At 40.4% G+C, this 12,061-nt stretch overlaps 1 protein-coding gene across 8 annotated transcripts in view; it reads left to right on the top strand.

Moving 5' to 3' along the window:
- The window catches only part of RPRD1B (regulation of nuclear pre-mRNA domain containing 1B), a 77,084-nt gene that overhangs the window by 14,657 nt on the left and 50,366 nt on the right, over positions 1–12,061 (top strand). For 7 of the 8 annotated variants that reach the window (XR_013831680.1, XR_013831681.1, XR_013831682.1 and 4 more), the window contains exons 4-5: positions 8,064–8,176; positions 9,733–9,859. Coding sequence is in view for 5 of the 8 variants with exons in the window: in XM_079945869.1 (XP_079801995.1) it covers positions 8,064–8,176; positions 9,733–9,859 (240 nt within the window). In the remaining 3 variants the exon portion in view is untranslated. The remainder of the gene's footprint in view (positions 1–8,063; positions 8,177–9,732; positions 9,860–12,061) is intronic. The other variant, XM_079945870.1, reaches the window with a different exon arrangement.

Genomic DNA, 12,061 nt, shown 5'->3' with positions numbered 1-12,061 from the left:
TTAAGAATGCTACTCACATTCTGACATCTTTGCTAGCTTGTTTGGGCACATGTAACCAATTTCCTCTATCTTCCTCTGGGACTTTGTACATGCCTCTGCAATAGAACTTAACCACAATTAGCATATGTGATAATGTCATTCATTCAGCAACTCTTTTTATTGTATACCTTTCATGATCTCTTCCAGGTCTGAGTTTATATGCGTTTTAAGGTGGAGTAACTTTCCTGTGAAACTAGAGGTTAGAGGCTTTCTAAGAATGACATAAGTGCTTTCAGTCTGCAGGTCATTGCTGTTTTACTTGGAATTGATAGAAAACAATTTTGGGATTGGATTGGATTCTGGCAGTGTTCGTGTTGTGTCCTTTGGAAGTATTCTACACAGTGTTGGGGAATTATCCAGCATTCTTTTCTCTCCTCTGACTTGAAGTCCATTGGTAAACAGTGCTGATTTTTTAAAAACACCTTTGGGCAAGTAGGAGAGCTCTGAAAGATGATGTTTGAAGCTAAGTGTTGAATTTCAATTAAACGAGCATTTGCCAAACATATGCTTTGAGTAAACAGCTATGCTAGACAGTATAGGAAAGAGCAAGAGAGGAGTGAGAAATAGTTTTGCACTCAGAGAGCAGTCAGACAAATTGGGGAATTTGTGGCAGTGCTAGATTTGAAAATAGCTCCATTGGGTTTCTGATTTTTTTTTTTTTGAGTGTCTAGACATTAACAGCAATAGAGGCAGTATTCCTCTTATGTAGAGGATAATGCTGATATAAAGATAATTTCTCTTTCTCTAGTTTGTAAAGATGAAAACACATATCAAAAGGTTCCAATGTGTTTGTCTCAACTAACTCACTCTGTCTTCTCACTGTCTTTTTTGGACCTGAGTTATCAGAATATTTTACACAATCCTTTCAAAATATTGATGAGTTTTCCAGAAGCTTATTTCCAAATTTAAATAGTCCTTTTATATTACAACCTTAATTCAAGGCTAATGCTTTGTCTTCAGACAACTTTACAGAGTTTACTTTTGGAATAAAAAATTTCCTGTGGAGCTGACATTTCTAATGTTGGAGAATGTGTGAGTTTAGGAATTTTGTTTTAGAACTGGAGTTTTCTTGAGTTTGTGTACCTGTAATTTAAAATCTGTGGGGTTTTTTCTTTGTTTTTTCAATCCCAGGTACAAGACCCAGTGATTCTAAAGTTGTCTCTGTATTCTTGGGAATACTCATGCTGTTGCTTGACTGAGTGGAACTTCATTATTTACTTCAGTCCCACGTAAATCACACGGTATCCTATAGTTGCAGGCTTTAGAAAGGAAAGGTAGATACAAAGGAAATAGCATTTATTGAGCACCTATTCAGCACCAGCCCCTCTGCTGGCTGCTTTTCATGTTAATTTATTTTAGATCCTTACAACTACTCTATGTACTAGGTATTATTTTCGTATTTCAGATGAAGATATTAAGACTCGCAAGGGTACAGTAATTTTGTCCAAGTAGATATAATTGATAAGTAGAGAATTCAAACCCAGGTCTATATAACTTAAAAGCCTGTGTTCTTCACACCATAATTTTTCCTTGAAAGCACATGGATTCAGTAGACTTGAATGAGGGTATGAATTCATGAGTAGGTCACACAACTTTCCTGGACCTTAGTATAGTTAGTTTAGCTATTCAGAGCAACGGTTTGAAATCAGACTTCCAGAGTATGAATCCCAGCTCTGTCATTTCCAAGCTGTGTGACCTTGGGCATGGCATTTGACCTCTCTGAGCCTCAGGTTCTCACTGTACAGTATGGCTATTATTATGGCTAGTAATAATACCTCATAGGGTTGTGTGAGGATTACTTGAGATAATGAAGGTAAGATGTTATTAATGTGATCATATGACTTCTATTTGGTACCCCCTCCCAGTTCTAATATCTAATATTCTGAGTTTCTAAATACAAACCAATAGCAAAAGTAGGAGGAGTCATGTTAGTATGTTCAGTCCCCCAGATTTTGTGCAAGGCTGGCGAGCATGGTGGTTAAGAGCACAAGCTCTAGGCTCAGCTTACCAGGTTCAGGTCTGGACCTGGCCATTCAGTTCAGTGAGATGATATGGGTAGAGTGCTTTCAGAACTGTGCCTCAAGTGTCAGCCCTTTGTTGCATATCTTTTTCTCTCTACAAGTAAAGGTAAATGTGCTTTTTAAAGAAAACTCCCTTATTTTGCAGGGAGGGGACAAAGAATGAGGGAGCTCTTGGAAACAGTATTTCCTGATTCTTTTTTCATTATAAAAGTAATATAGAAATGGGAATAAAAACAAAAGTAAACAAATGGGACCTAATGAAACTTAAAAGCTTTTGCACAGCAAAGGAAAACATAAACAAGATGAAAAGACAACCTCAGAATGGGAGAAAATATTTGCAAATGAAGCAACTGATAAAAGGATTAATCTCCAAAATTTACAAGCAGCTCAATATCAAAAAAACAAACAACCCAATCCAAAAATGGGCAGAAGACCTAAACAGACATTTCTCCAAAGAAGATATACAGATTGCCAACAAACACATGAAAAGATGCTCAACATCACTAATCATTAGAGAAATGCAGATCAAAACTACAATGCGGTATCACCTCACACCGGTCAGAATGGCCATCATCAAAAAATCTACAAACAATAAATGCTGGAGAGGGTGTGGAGAAAAGGGAACCCTCTTGCACTGTTGGTGGGAATGTAAATTGATACAGCCACTATGGAGAACAGTGTGGAGGTTCCTTAAAAAACTAAAAATAGAACTACCATATGATCCAGCAATCCCACTGCTGGGCATATACCCTGAGAAAGCCATAATTCAAAAAGAGTCATGTACCACAATGTTCCTTGCAGCTCTGTTGACAATAGCCAGGACATGGAAGCACCTAAGTGTCCATCAGCAGATGAATGGATAAAAGAAGATGTGGCACATATATACAATGGAATATTACTCAGCCATAAAAAGAAATGAAACTGAGTTGTTGTTGTTTTTTTTAAGATTTTCTTTTTTTTTTTTAAATTAATTTATTTATTTTTGACTGTGTTGTGTCTTCGTTTCTGTGCTAAGGCTTTCTCTAGCTGCAGCAAGCAGGGGCCACTCTTCATCGTGGTGCGCGGGCCTCTCACTGTCTCGGCCTCTCTTGTTGCAGAGCACAGGCTCCAGACGCGCAGGCTCAGTAATTGTGGCTCACGGGCCTAGTTTCTCTGCGGCATGTGGGGTCTTCCCAGACCAGGGCTCGAACCCGTGTCCCCTGCATTGGCAGGCAGTCTCTCAACCACTGCGCCACTAGGGAAGCCCAAAACTGAGTTATTTGTAGTGAGGTGGATGGACCTAGAGACTTATACAGAGTGAAATAAGTCAGGAGGAGAAAAACAAATACCGTATGCTAACACATATATATGGAATCTTAAAAAAAAAAAGTTTTTGAAGAACCTAGGGGCAGGACAGGAATAAAGACGCAGACATAGAGAATGGACTTGAGGACACAGGGAAGGGGGAGGGTAAGCTAGGACGAAGTGAGAGAGTGGCGTGGACTTATATATACTACCAAATGTAAAATAGATAGCTAGTGGGAAGCAGCTGCACAGCACAGGGAGATCAGCTCGGTGCTTTGTGACCACCTAGAGGGGTGGGATAAGGAGGGTGGGAGGGAGAAACAAGAGGGAGGGGATATGGGGATATATGTATATGTATGGCTGATTCATTTTGTTATAAAGCAGAAACTAAGACACCATTGTAAAGCAATTATACTCCAATAAAGATGTTATAAAAAAAAGTAATATAAAATCTGTGGGGGGAGTTTCCTTATTTTCTTTTTTCAATCCTAGAAATTTCAAGTGGATTATTTAGAAGATCCAGCTTTACGGGTAGATGACTGCATTTTGTAATGTGATTTGGGATCCTTCAGGCTAACTTTTTGCCTTAAAATTAGTTTCACAGTCTGCCATAGTGTCTGAAATTCTATCACAGGTCTCTAAGAGGCATACCATAAACCCTTAGGTAACCAGATTACTTGAAGGTTAGCTAGTACAAGGCCCAGTGAAGACACAGGGATGTGTTGAAGGATAGAACAGAAGGTGTGCAATAAGGACAGAAGGTTTTCGGTCCCTGTAGTGTTTGCCCTGCCTATAAACAGAGTGGTTGAGGAAGTGAAAAAAGGAGTGAGTGTAACACCTGTGGTCAGAGCCGAATTGATAGTGGAAGGTACCTGATGTGAAGTTCAGACACAGGAACAGGACTGGCAGATTTCCCGGGTCATTTTAATGGTTGTCCGACTTGATTGAGAATTCTGGGCCTCCTCGCTGCTAATTCTGTACACATGAGCAGGGGAGAGTCTGGTTTGTGTAAAGGGAAGCAGGGATAGTCATTTCCGGCACAGCACTAGGACCTTGCAGTCGCTATGCTTCCTCTGCCTTCAAGAAGTTTCAGACTCAGGTGTGTTGACACTTTCCTGGGTATAATAGCGATGTAAAGGAATAAGACACTTGCTGTTTTGATCAGAGAGGTAAGGCCTGTGCCTGCCAGTTGCCACGAAAGTGGCAAGGGCCCAGCGCTTTCAAAGAGAGGCCCCGATGCTGTGGGGGCTGGAGGGAGAGGATGACAGTCTGAAGGGAGTGCTCAATGTGGTTCTGCCGTTACCATCACCAAGGAGACTTTGAACTTAGGTGGCCTTTTCAGGGTTTTGAGTAGAGGCATGATGGGGTGAGAGCTCAGCTCTAGGAAGATGGTGTAGTCTAAGTTGCAAGAGTGACTAGAAGAGGCAGAGAGCCCAGATAGGACAGCCGTCTGGACAAGACTTGCGAAAGGACAGGTGGCTGATAAGAGGCTTTGGGAAGGAGCAGAAAGAGGATGTAAGGAAGAATTCCTCACAATTGTGGAATCTGCCAGAAGTTGGGACTTTGGGAAAGATTCCACTGTTCTCCAAGGCATTGTACCTGGAAGATGGGGCCAGTGGCAGTGTTCATAATGGTAGTAGTTAGCTCAGGAAAGGAGCCTTGTGGGGGAAATGATGAATAATTTATTTCCAGTAGGTCCTCTAGTGGAGATACGAGAGAACTGGAAAAGTAGGATGATAACGGTTACCTCCTGTTATACCCTCTTCCATCAGGATGGCGAAGGACAGAAATGGCCCTAAAATTGTCATCAGTTTGATTTTGGTTTTGCATTGCTAGAAGTGAGTGGCAGCATGAAGTGGTAAAAAGAACTCCAGATTAGGAGACAGAAGCTTTTTGCTGTAGGACCCAGACTTAGACTAATGAGCTCTCTGGCTTTGGACACACCACAGCCGGTGGGCCTTGATATTCTCATGAAAAATGAGGTGGGGAGCAGTGGGGAAAGCAAATACATAGGTCTGCCTAAGGCCTTCCAGTGCCAAAATTCAGTGATTCTGAGTGTCCTGAGATGTTCAGTGATGTGTGGTTTTTATATATAATAATTTCTGGATGAGAGTTGGAAAACTGAAGGATTCAAGTTTTATATTTTTTTCTACCTTCTTTAGTGTTTAACAATTATTTATTGAGCATTCTTCTAGGTGTTTGGAAGTGAACAGAACAATACTGTAAATTTTTTTTTTTTGCTCTTACGCTTACATTCTCTAGTGGCTGCTCATCAAACATGGCCACTTTGATGCTGTAACGGCTAAATGTTTACACAAGTCATACCACACACTACACATTAATTAGGCAGCCACTGTGTGCAAAGTACTGTTAGATATTTCATATGCAGATTATATCCCTATAGATTTTCTGTTTGAAAAATAACAGCCATCCTTGCTTTGCATAGGAGTGCAGGACTGTAAAAATGACCATTCAAGCTGAAACCGTACAGAGTGATCTTAATAATCAATGGGAAAAATTACAATTATTCTGTGACTTAAAATTTTTTATCAAAGAATTAAAAACTCACTGTTGATTACAATTGTATAGGAAAACAAAAAAATAGTAAAATTAAGACTTATTTAGCACGCTGTAACATAAATTAGAAACACTGTGAGTTAAAGTGTTTATTTCTCTGTAACAAACTTACTAAGAGCGGTTTGAACAAAGCTTGTTGCATCTTTTCCATCTTTGTCATACTCCTTCCTAAATGTGGATCAGCTTCCAACATTCTATCCTTTGTGCTTTCAGTGTTGTGAAGTGTATCAGAGTTCCTTTAAAGTGAAGTTTTTTGTCAGCATCACTTCCTCTGGGACATTGTCATCCTTTTCATCACAGCCACATTCTTCAGTTATGTTGATGAGTTGACCTTCACTAAATTCCTCTGGCTGCGAATCCAGCGTCTCCAGAAGAGCACGGCAGTGCCGGCATCCCCACAGCCAGCTGTTTCTTCTACAGCCCCATTTGTGTTCCACGCAAACTTCATTTCCAGCGTTAACTTTCGTCTTAGTTTCTTTGCTGCTCTTTCATCTTTGTCAGTCAGTTCCCTGTTTTGATTATTTATTTTTATAAAATGTCACGTGGATTTTGCCACTGGGAGACTAACAACACAACTAAACACTTTGTTGTCTGTGTGTGAACTGAATAACGGAGGTGCAGTAACCAATTACTGACCTTGGGAGAAGTGATGCAGTCACTAATCATGATGCATTTCTATTATTTATGTGATGATTTGTGGACTAAAGTTAGCAGCGAGGATTTGTTGTTTATGCAATTACACAGAGTAAATATGCCATGGTAACTGAAATTTGAACTCTGTTGTTGGGGGAATAGTGTCATTTAACCAAACTGTGGTAATAAATCTGTGCATAATAGAACAGTGCAAAGACAGGACTGCCGGTAATGCAAATGCTGCTGTTTCTCTTCGTTAGTAGAACAAACAAAAACATTAAGAAAAAATAAAATCCACAATATTGACTTGACTTTCACGTCAAACATAGCCTGGTCAGTTAATATGTAAGGTAGAGAACAGGAACTACATCCTGGGTTCCAGAAGAAAATGTTGAATCAAGCAGGAAGTGTACATGATTCTGTTTATATCTCACAGAGTTCTGAGGCAGGTGCATGGTGACCCTCATTTGACAGATGAGGTGGAAATTGTGTGATGCTAAGTAAGTTGAATTCAGTGGAAAGAGCGCAGATTTTGAAATCATACCATTACATGAGTTATTTAGCCTCTCTGGGTCTTCATTTTCTCATCTCTAAAGTGGAGATACTATTGTACATCTTAGAATTGTTGGAGGGATCAAATGTAAAGAAGCTATTGCAGTGCCTGGCACATGTCAGGCATCCAATAGTTTCTTTACTTTCCAAACCTGAATTTCTCATTTAGATTTATGTCCCTCAGTTGTTTGGCATTTATTTTGTATTGTCCAATTTAATGCAAAAGGAATGATTTTGGAGTTAACACATCTGTCGTAACAATTTAAAAGCACGTGGTACGGATAATAAAAAAATGTAACCTGCTAGCCTCAGAAGTGGTTAATTTTAAAATGGTGACTTATGTAATTTCTCTCAGTAATATGTCATAATGCTCAGGAATGGTTATTTTAAATTTTAAGGTATAACTAGGTTTGTTTTGTTCTTAAAGGGATAGTTTAAAGGATGTTTGTTTTTAGAGCTTTTGACACAATTTTATTGCTGGGTCTCTCTACTACTTATTTTCTGAAGTGACCCTGGAAAGCGTAAAGTATCTCATTTTGTACACGGTATATTCCCTACAGACCCTTGCACACAACAGCTTGCTTCATTACACGTTACATTTTCTGATGAGGTTTCTTACCTTTTTACTTCTCCTATTAACTTTTTTTTTTTTAAGATAATGACGTTTTTAATGAAATGTGTTAGTTTGGTAAATTTCACTTTTAGATGCTTTTTTTCAGTAGTATTTTTCCAGTGAGTCAATCTGAGATGACAGACTCAGGCCATTTTGACTCTTTTCAGTAATGTAGAGAATGACCACCAATTGAAAATAAGTGGCTTAAAGTTTAATGTTAAGCCATCTCTGGAAGTGTACACCCCTTCTACCCTTTCTTACTTGCAACCCATTGTGCATAGCATTTGACTCTTACCTGTACAGGCTGTGGTGATGCAAATTTGTCACTTTTTTCTTTCCTCTAGCAACAGAGGAGAAGAAATCTCTAAAGCGAACTTTTCAGCAAATACAAGAGGAGGAGGATGACGACTACCCTGGAAGCTACTCTCCCCAAGATCCTTCTGCAGGACCCCTCTTGGTATGTCTTGACCCCCAGAGAGTAGGGCAGAGTGGCCTGAAGTGACCGCTAGTTGAAGATTCTGGCCACAGGGTGGCGCCAGTGACCAATAGTATGGAATCACCAGAGGGCAGCTCTTGGCACTGGGTGCAAGATCCACCTAATGAAGCTTGCCAGACAGCAGGCTTGATTTTGTCTCTGCACGCCCTGAATCTGGGATGGACTTGTAAGAGTACTTGGATTTGGGTTTTTTCACTCCTAGAAATTGAAACTATTCTTTAAAAAAATAGACTTTTGTAAAGGGGTAATGTTACAAAGGCATTCAAAAGTCCTCTACCATCGCTTGTCTCCAATAGCATGGCTGTTTCTTATAAGTAAACAACATATTAGTTTCTAAGGACAGTCTGTGTAGCAGTAGCAAATTTACTACACTATAACCTATTTAAATATTAAAACAGGGAGCTAGCACTTATTGAGTTTTTAGCCGTGTATCTGCATTGTTTGACCCTTTGTGTAAGTTAGTTCATGAACTCTGTGTGGTTGGTTTTAGCTGTTTGTTTATGTAGTTATTCATTTACAGTCAAAGGAAGTGAGGCTCAAGGAGACAGATTAAGTGACTTACCCAGTGTTCTAATTGAATCTGGGTCTGACTGACTGCAGAGCCCATGCTCTTTTCACTGAGTTGCACTGCCTCTCATTTTGCCTAAAACAGCTTTATTTTATTACACGTGGGAGTGTTTAAGGCTTGTGTAAATAGGAAGCATGTCTGATCTGTGTTACGTTAAAATGTTGAATTAGTCCGGGGGGTCAAATGAAAGCAGTGTTAGGCCATATATCTTTGCATTTAAAAACTTTCAAGAGAACAGCCTGAATTACCAACTTTCAGGATAACCTGACTACCATCTACATGGTAGCCTTAGGGTCATTATGGACTAGCTAACCTGTCAGCACTGTGTGTTTCCTGACAATTAAAAAAACCCTTTCTGGTATTTACAGAAGATGCATTCTTGGTTTGCTCTTCTTGCTTTTCTACCCTCTTTGTTTGTAACTAAGGAGCTTGACACAGTTAATTTTGGGAGTGACTGCCCAAATCAAAAATGTCATCTTTGTGATATTCATTTTGTAGTGCAAATTCAAGAAAGAATTGAAGTTGGTAGTGTCATTTCATTTAATCAGTCAACACACAAATTGCTAAGCATTTGACATGTATACTTTTATTCTAAACTGGAGGCCATACTGTACCAGCGATCATGCATCCTTTGAAACTAAACAGTATGAACCAGACTCCATTTTCTTAAGTTGCCAAAAACATGTTCTTTAAAAAAATTCTTTTTCACAGTTATGTAGAATTTCTTTTGTGTTCTACCATGGACTTAGAAAAATTATGTACATTCTCTTAGAATTTGTATCATTGACTTCAGTATACACTCTGGGATAAGAGCAATGATTTTTTTAAACGTCAGGGATGATCATATTTAGAATTTGCCTCCACCTTGTTTAACTCCAGCTAAGTTTCTTTACACCCCATATCCCCATATGTCTTAATGGATAGTGTTGTTTGTGTTTTCATTGTACAGACTGAGGAACTAATCAAAGCTTTGCAGGACCTGGAAAATGCTGCATCAGGGGATGCTACTGTCCGACAGAAAATTGCTTCTTTACCCCAGGAAGTGCAAGATGTTTCTCTTTTGGAAAAAATAACAGGTGAGAAGGTAGTTTGGGTGAAAGATGAGGGGAGAGAGACATATCTCCAATGCATCAAACCCCAGGACATGCTTATGTCTGCAAATACAGACCTTCCACATGGTGTTGGGTTCTCTGTCATCTTGGGATTTGCAAACATAACTCACATGCTGAACAAAGAAGCTGCTGGAATAGTCCGAGCTTGAATAGTGACTCTAGGAATTATTTCAGAAATGCTAGCATGCTACAGCCTGTGGTACTCAGTACAAGTAAGGTCTTTTGAAACCACAGTGCAAATTATGTGTGCGGGGGGCAGACGGGGGGAAGGCATTAAACTCATGACCCTTTCCAAAAAAAAAAAATTGTGATTCAGTGCTGTGACTTCTACATTGTCCACTGACATACCCCATAGGTGATAGTGCCTTCAGTGCCAAGAACTCCAGGTTTGTATTGTTAGTCATGTCATTTTGCCCTCTTGATGATCACCCCCAATTAGACAGGGAGGGGCAGTTGGCATTTTCCCGCTTTATGCGTGGGCTGTTGAGAGGAAGGAGTGAAGTGCGAACTCATGTAGAGTATGCTCTGCGCCAGGTGCTTCTGCCAGCCTAGGCTGCAGAGCCTGTGTTCTTCCCGTTACAAAAACTCGAACCTTTTGTTCCACTCTCGTCCGAGGGCCACCATTTTCTCCTTCCAGTCCCTTACCTTGGCTGCTTCACTCATTTCCTCCATATCCATTTAAAGGAAATCAAGGTTACTCCTGAAATACTCCTTCACTCAACAGACATTTGAGGCACCCCATGTGGCATCTGCTCTAGGGGCCGCACCCACATCCCATCACAGGTTAAGTGCCCCAAAGGAAAGGAAAGCCAGAGGTGTGGGGGTGGAGGCGCTGTTCCAAAAGTGCCCAGGGAGGTCTTCCTGATGAGATGGGCTTTGATCAGAGCCCCCCCCCCCCCCGCCCCATGAAGAAGCAAGCTGTGAGGAGACCTAAGGGAAGGCAGTGCCCCCCAGGTGGAGGGAGCGGTACCCGGCAAGACCTTCAGGCAGGAGTGTGCTTAGTTGGAGAAGACGACACGGAGGCCTCTTGGGCTTGCTCTCTCTACTGCCACCATCCCTCACCCCAACAATTAAACCCACTGGATGTAACAGCCTGTTGATGCCACAGTCTGTCAATCTTTCCACCTTTTCCCAGCCTTTACTCCCCTTATGGCCTCGTTTTCTTCATTACTCAGCTTGGAGTTGTTACACTTAGAGTCTTTATAATCACTCTCTCACACACACCCTCAGTCCCTTTTGCTCTTTTTTCCCTTCACTCTAGTCTCGTGGCAAAACCCCAACTTTTCTCCTGGTTAAATCCAACTTTGTTGTTGTTATAAGGACCACCTCATTTATTCTTACTGTCAGAATCACAATCTGCAAAATTGGAAGCAAATTAATATAAAACTAGCAGTGTATATAATTTCATTTGTTTTCACTGACTTAAAGGATTTATATGGCTTTTAAAAATTATTTATTTATTTTGATTTTTAATTATGGTGAACTACATCTAACAAAATTCACCGTCTTAACCATTCTTAAGTGTGCCACTCAGAAGTGTTAAGTACATTCACGTTGTGCAACCAATTTCAAGAACTCTCTTCATCTTGCAGAACTGAAGCTCTATACCATTAAATAACAACTCATTTCCCCCACCCCAGCTCCTGGCGGTCACCGTTCACAACTGAATGTGGCTGGGCAAAACAAATAAACACTGGCTCACTTCTCTTCCTGTTTCTGTGGATGAGCATGCTGTTTTCTAAAGCAGCCCCTCTGCCTGTTAGACCTATTCCTTCTCACCTACTCAAGAACACTGCTCCAACAATTCTCCCCTTTTCTCCTGCATATCCAGTTTTTTTCCCCTTTACTGGATCATTCTCCATAGCATAAAAACGTGTATTTTTTTCCCCATTTGGGAAAAATTTTTTTCTTGACCCATATCTTCCTCCAGCTACCATCTCATTTCTCTGTTCTTTATAGCAAAACATTCTAATATAGATCGCCAGTGCTCACCTGTCTCCATCCGTGCCCCGTACCCCGCCCGCCTGCCCGTTTTCTTTTGGTTCCACATCACTGACTCTGCTCTTATTAGTGTTGCTGGTGACTTCCATATTGCTGAAATTCAGTGGTGAATTTTTTGCCCAATCTTAACTTGATCTCAGTAACATTTGGCCCAGTTGATCATTT

Source organism: Stenella coeruleoalba (genome assembly GCF_951394435.1).
Source record: "Stenella coeruleoalba genome assembly, chromosome: 15".
Classification (NCBI taxonomy): domain Eukaryota; kingdom Metazoa; phylum Chordata; class Mammalia; order Artiodactyla; family Delphinidae; genus Stenella; species Stenella coeruleoalba.
Note: the sequence above shows the minus strand (reverse complement) of the source record. Positions and strands in the feature narration are given on the sequence as shown.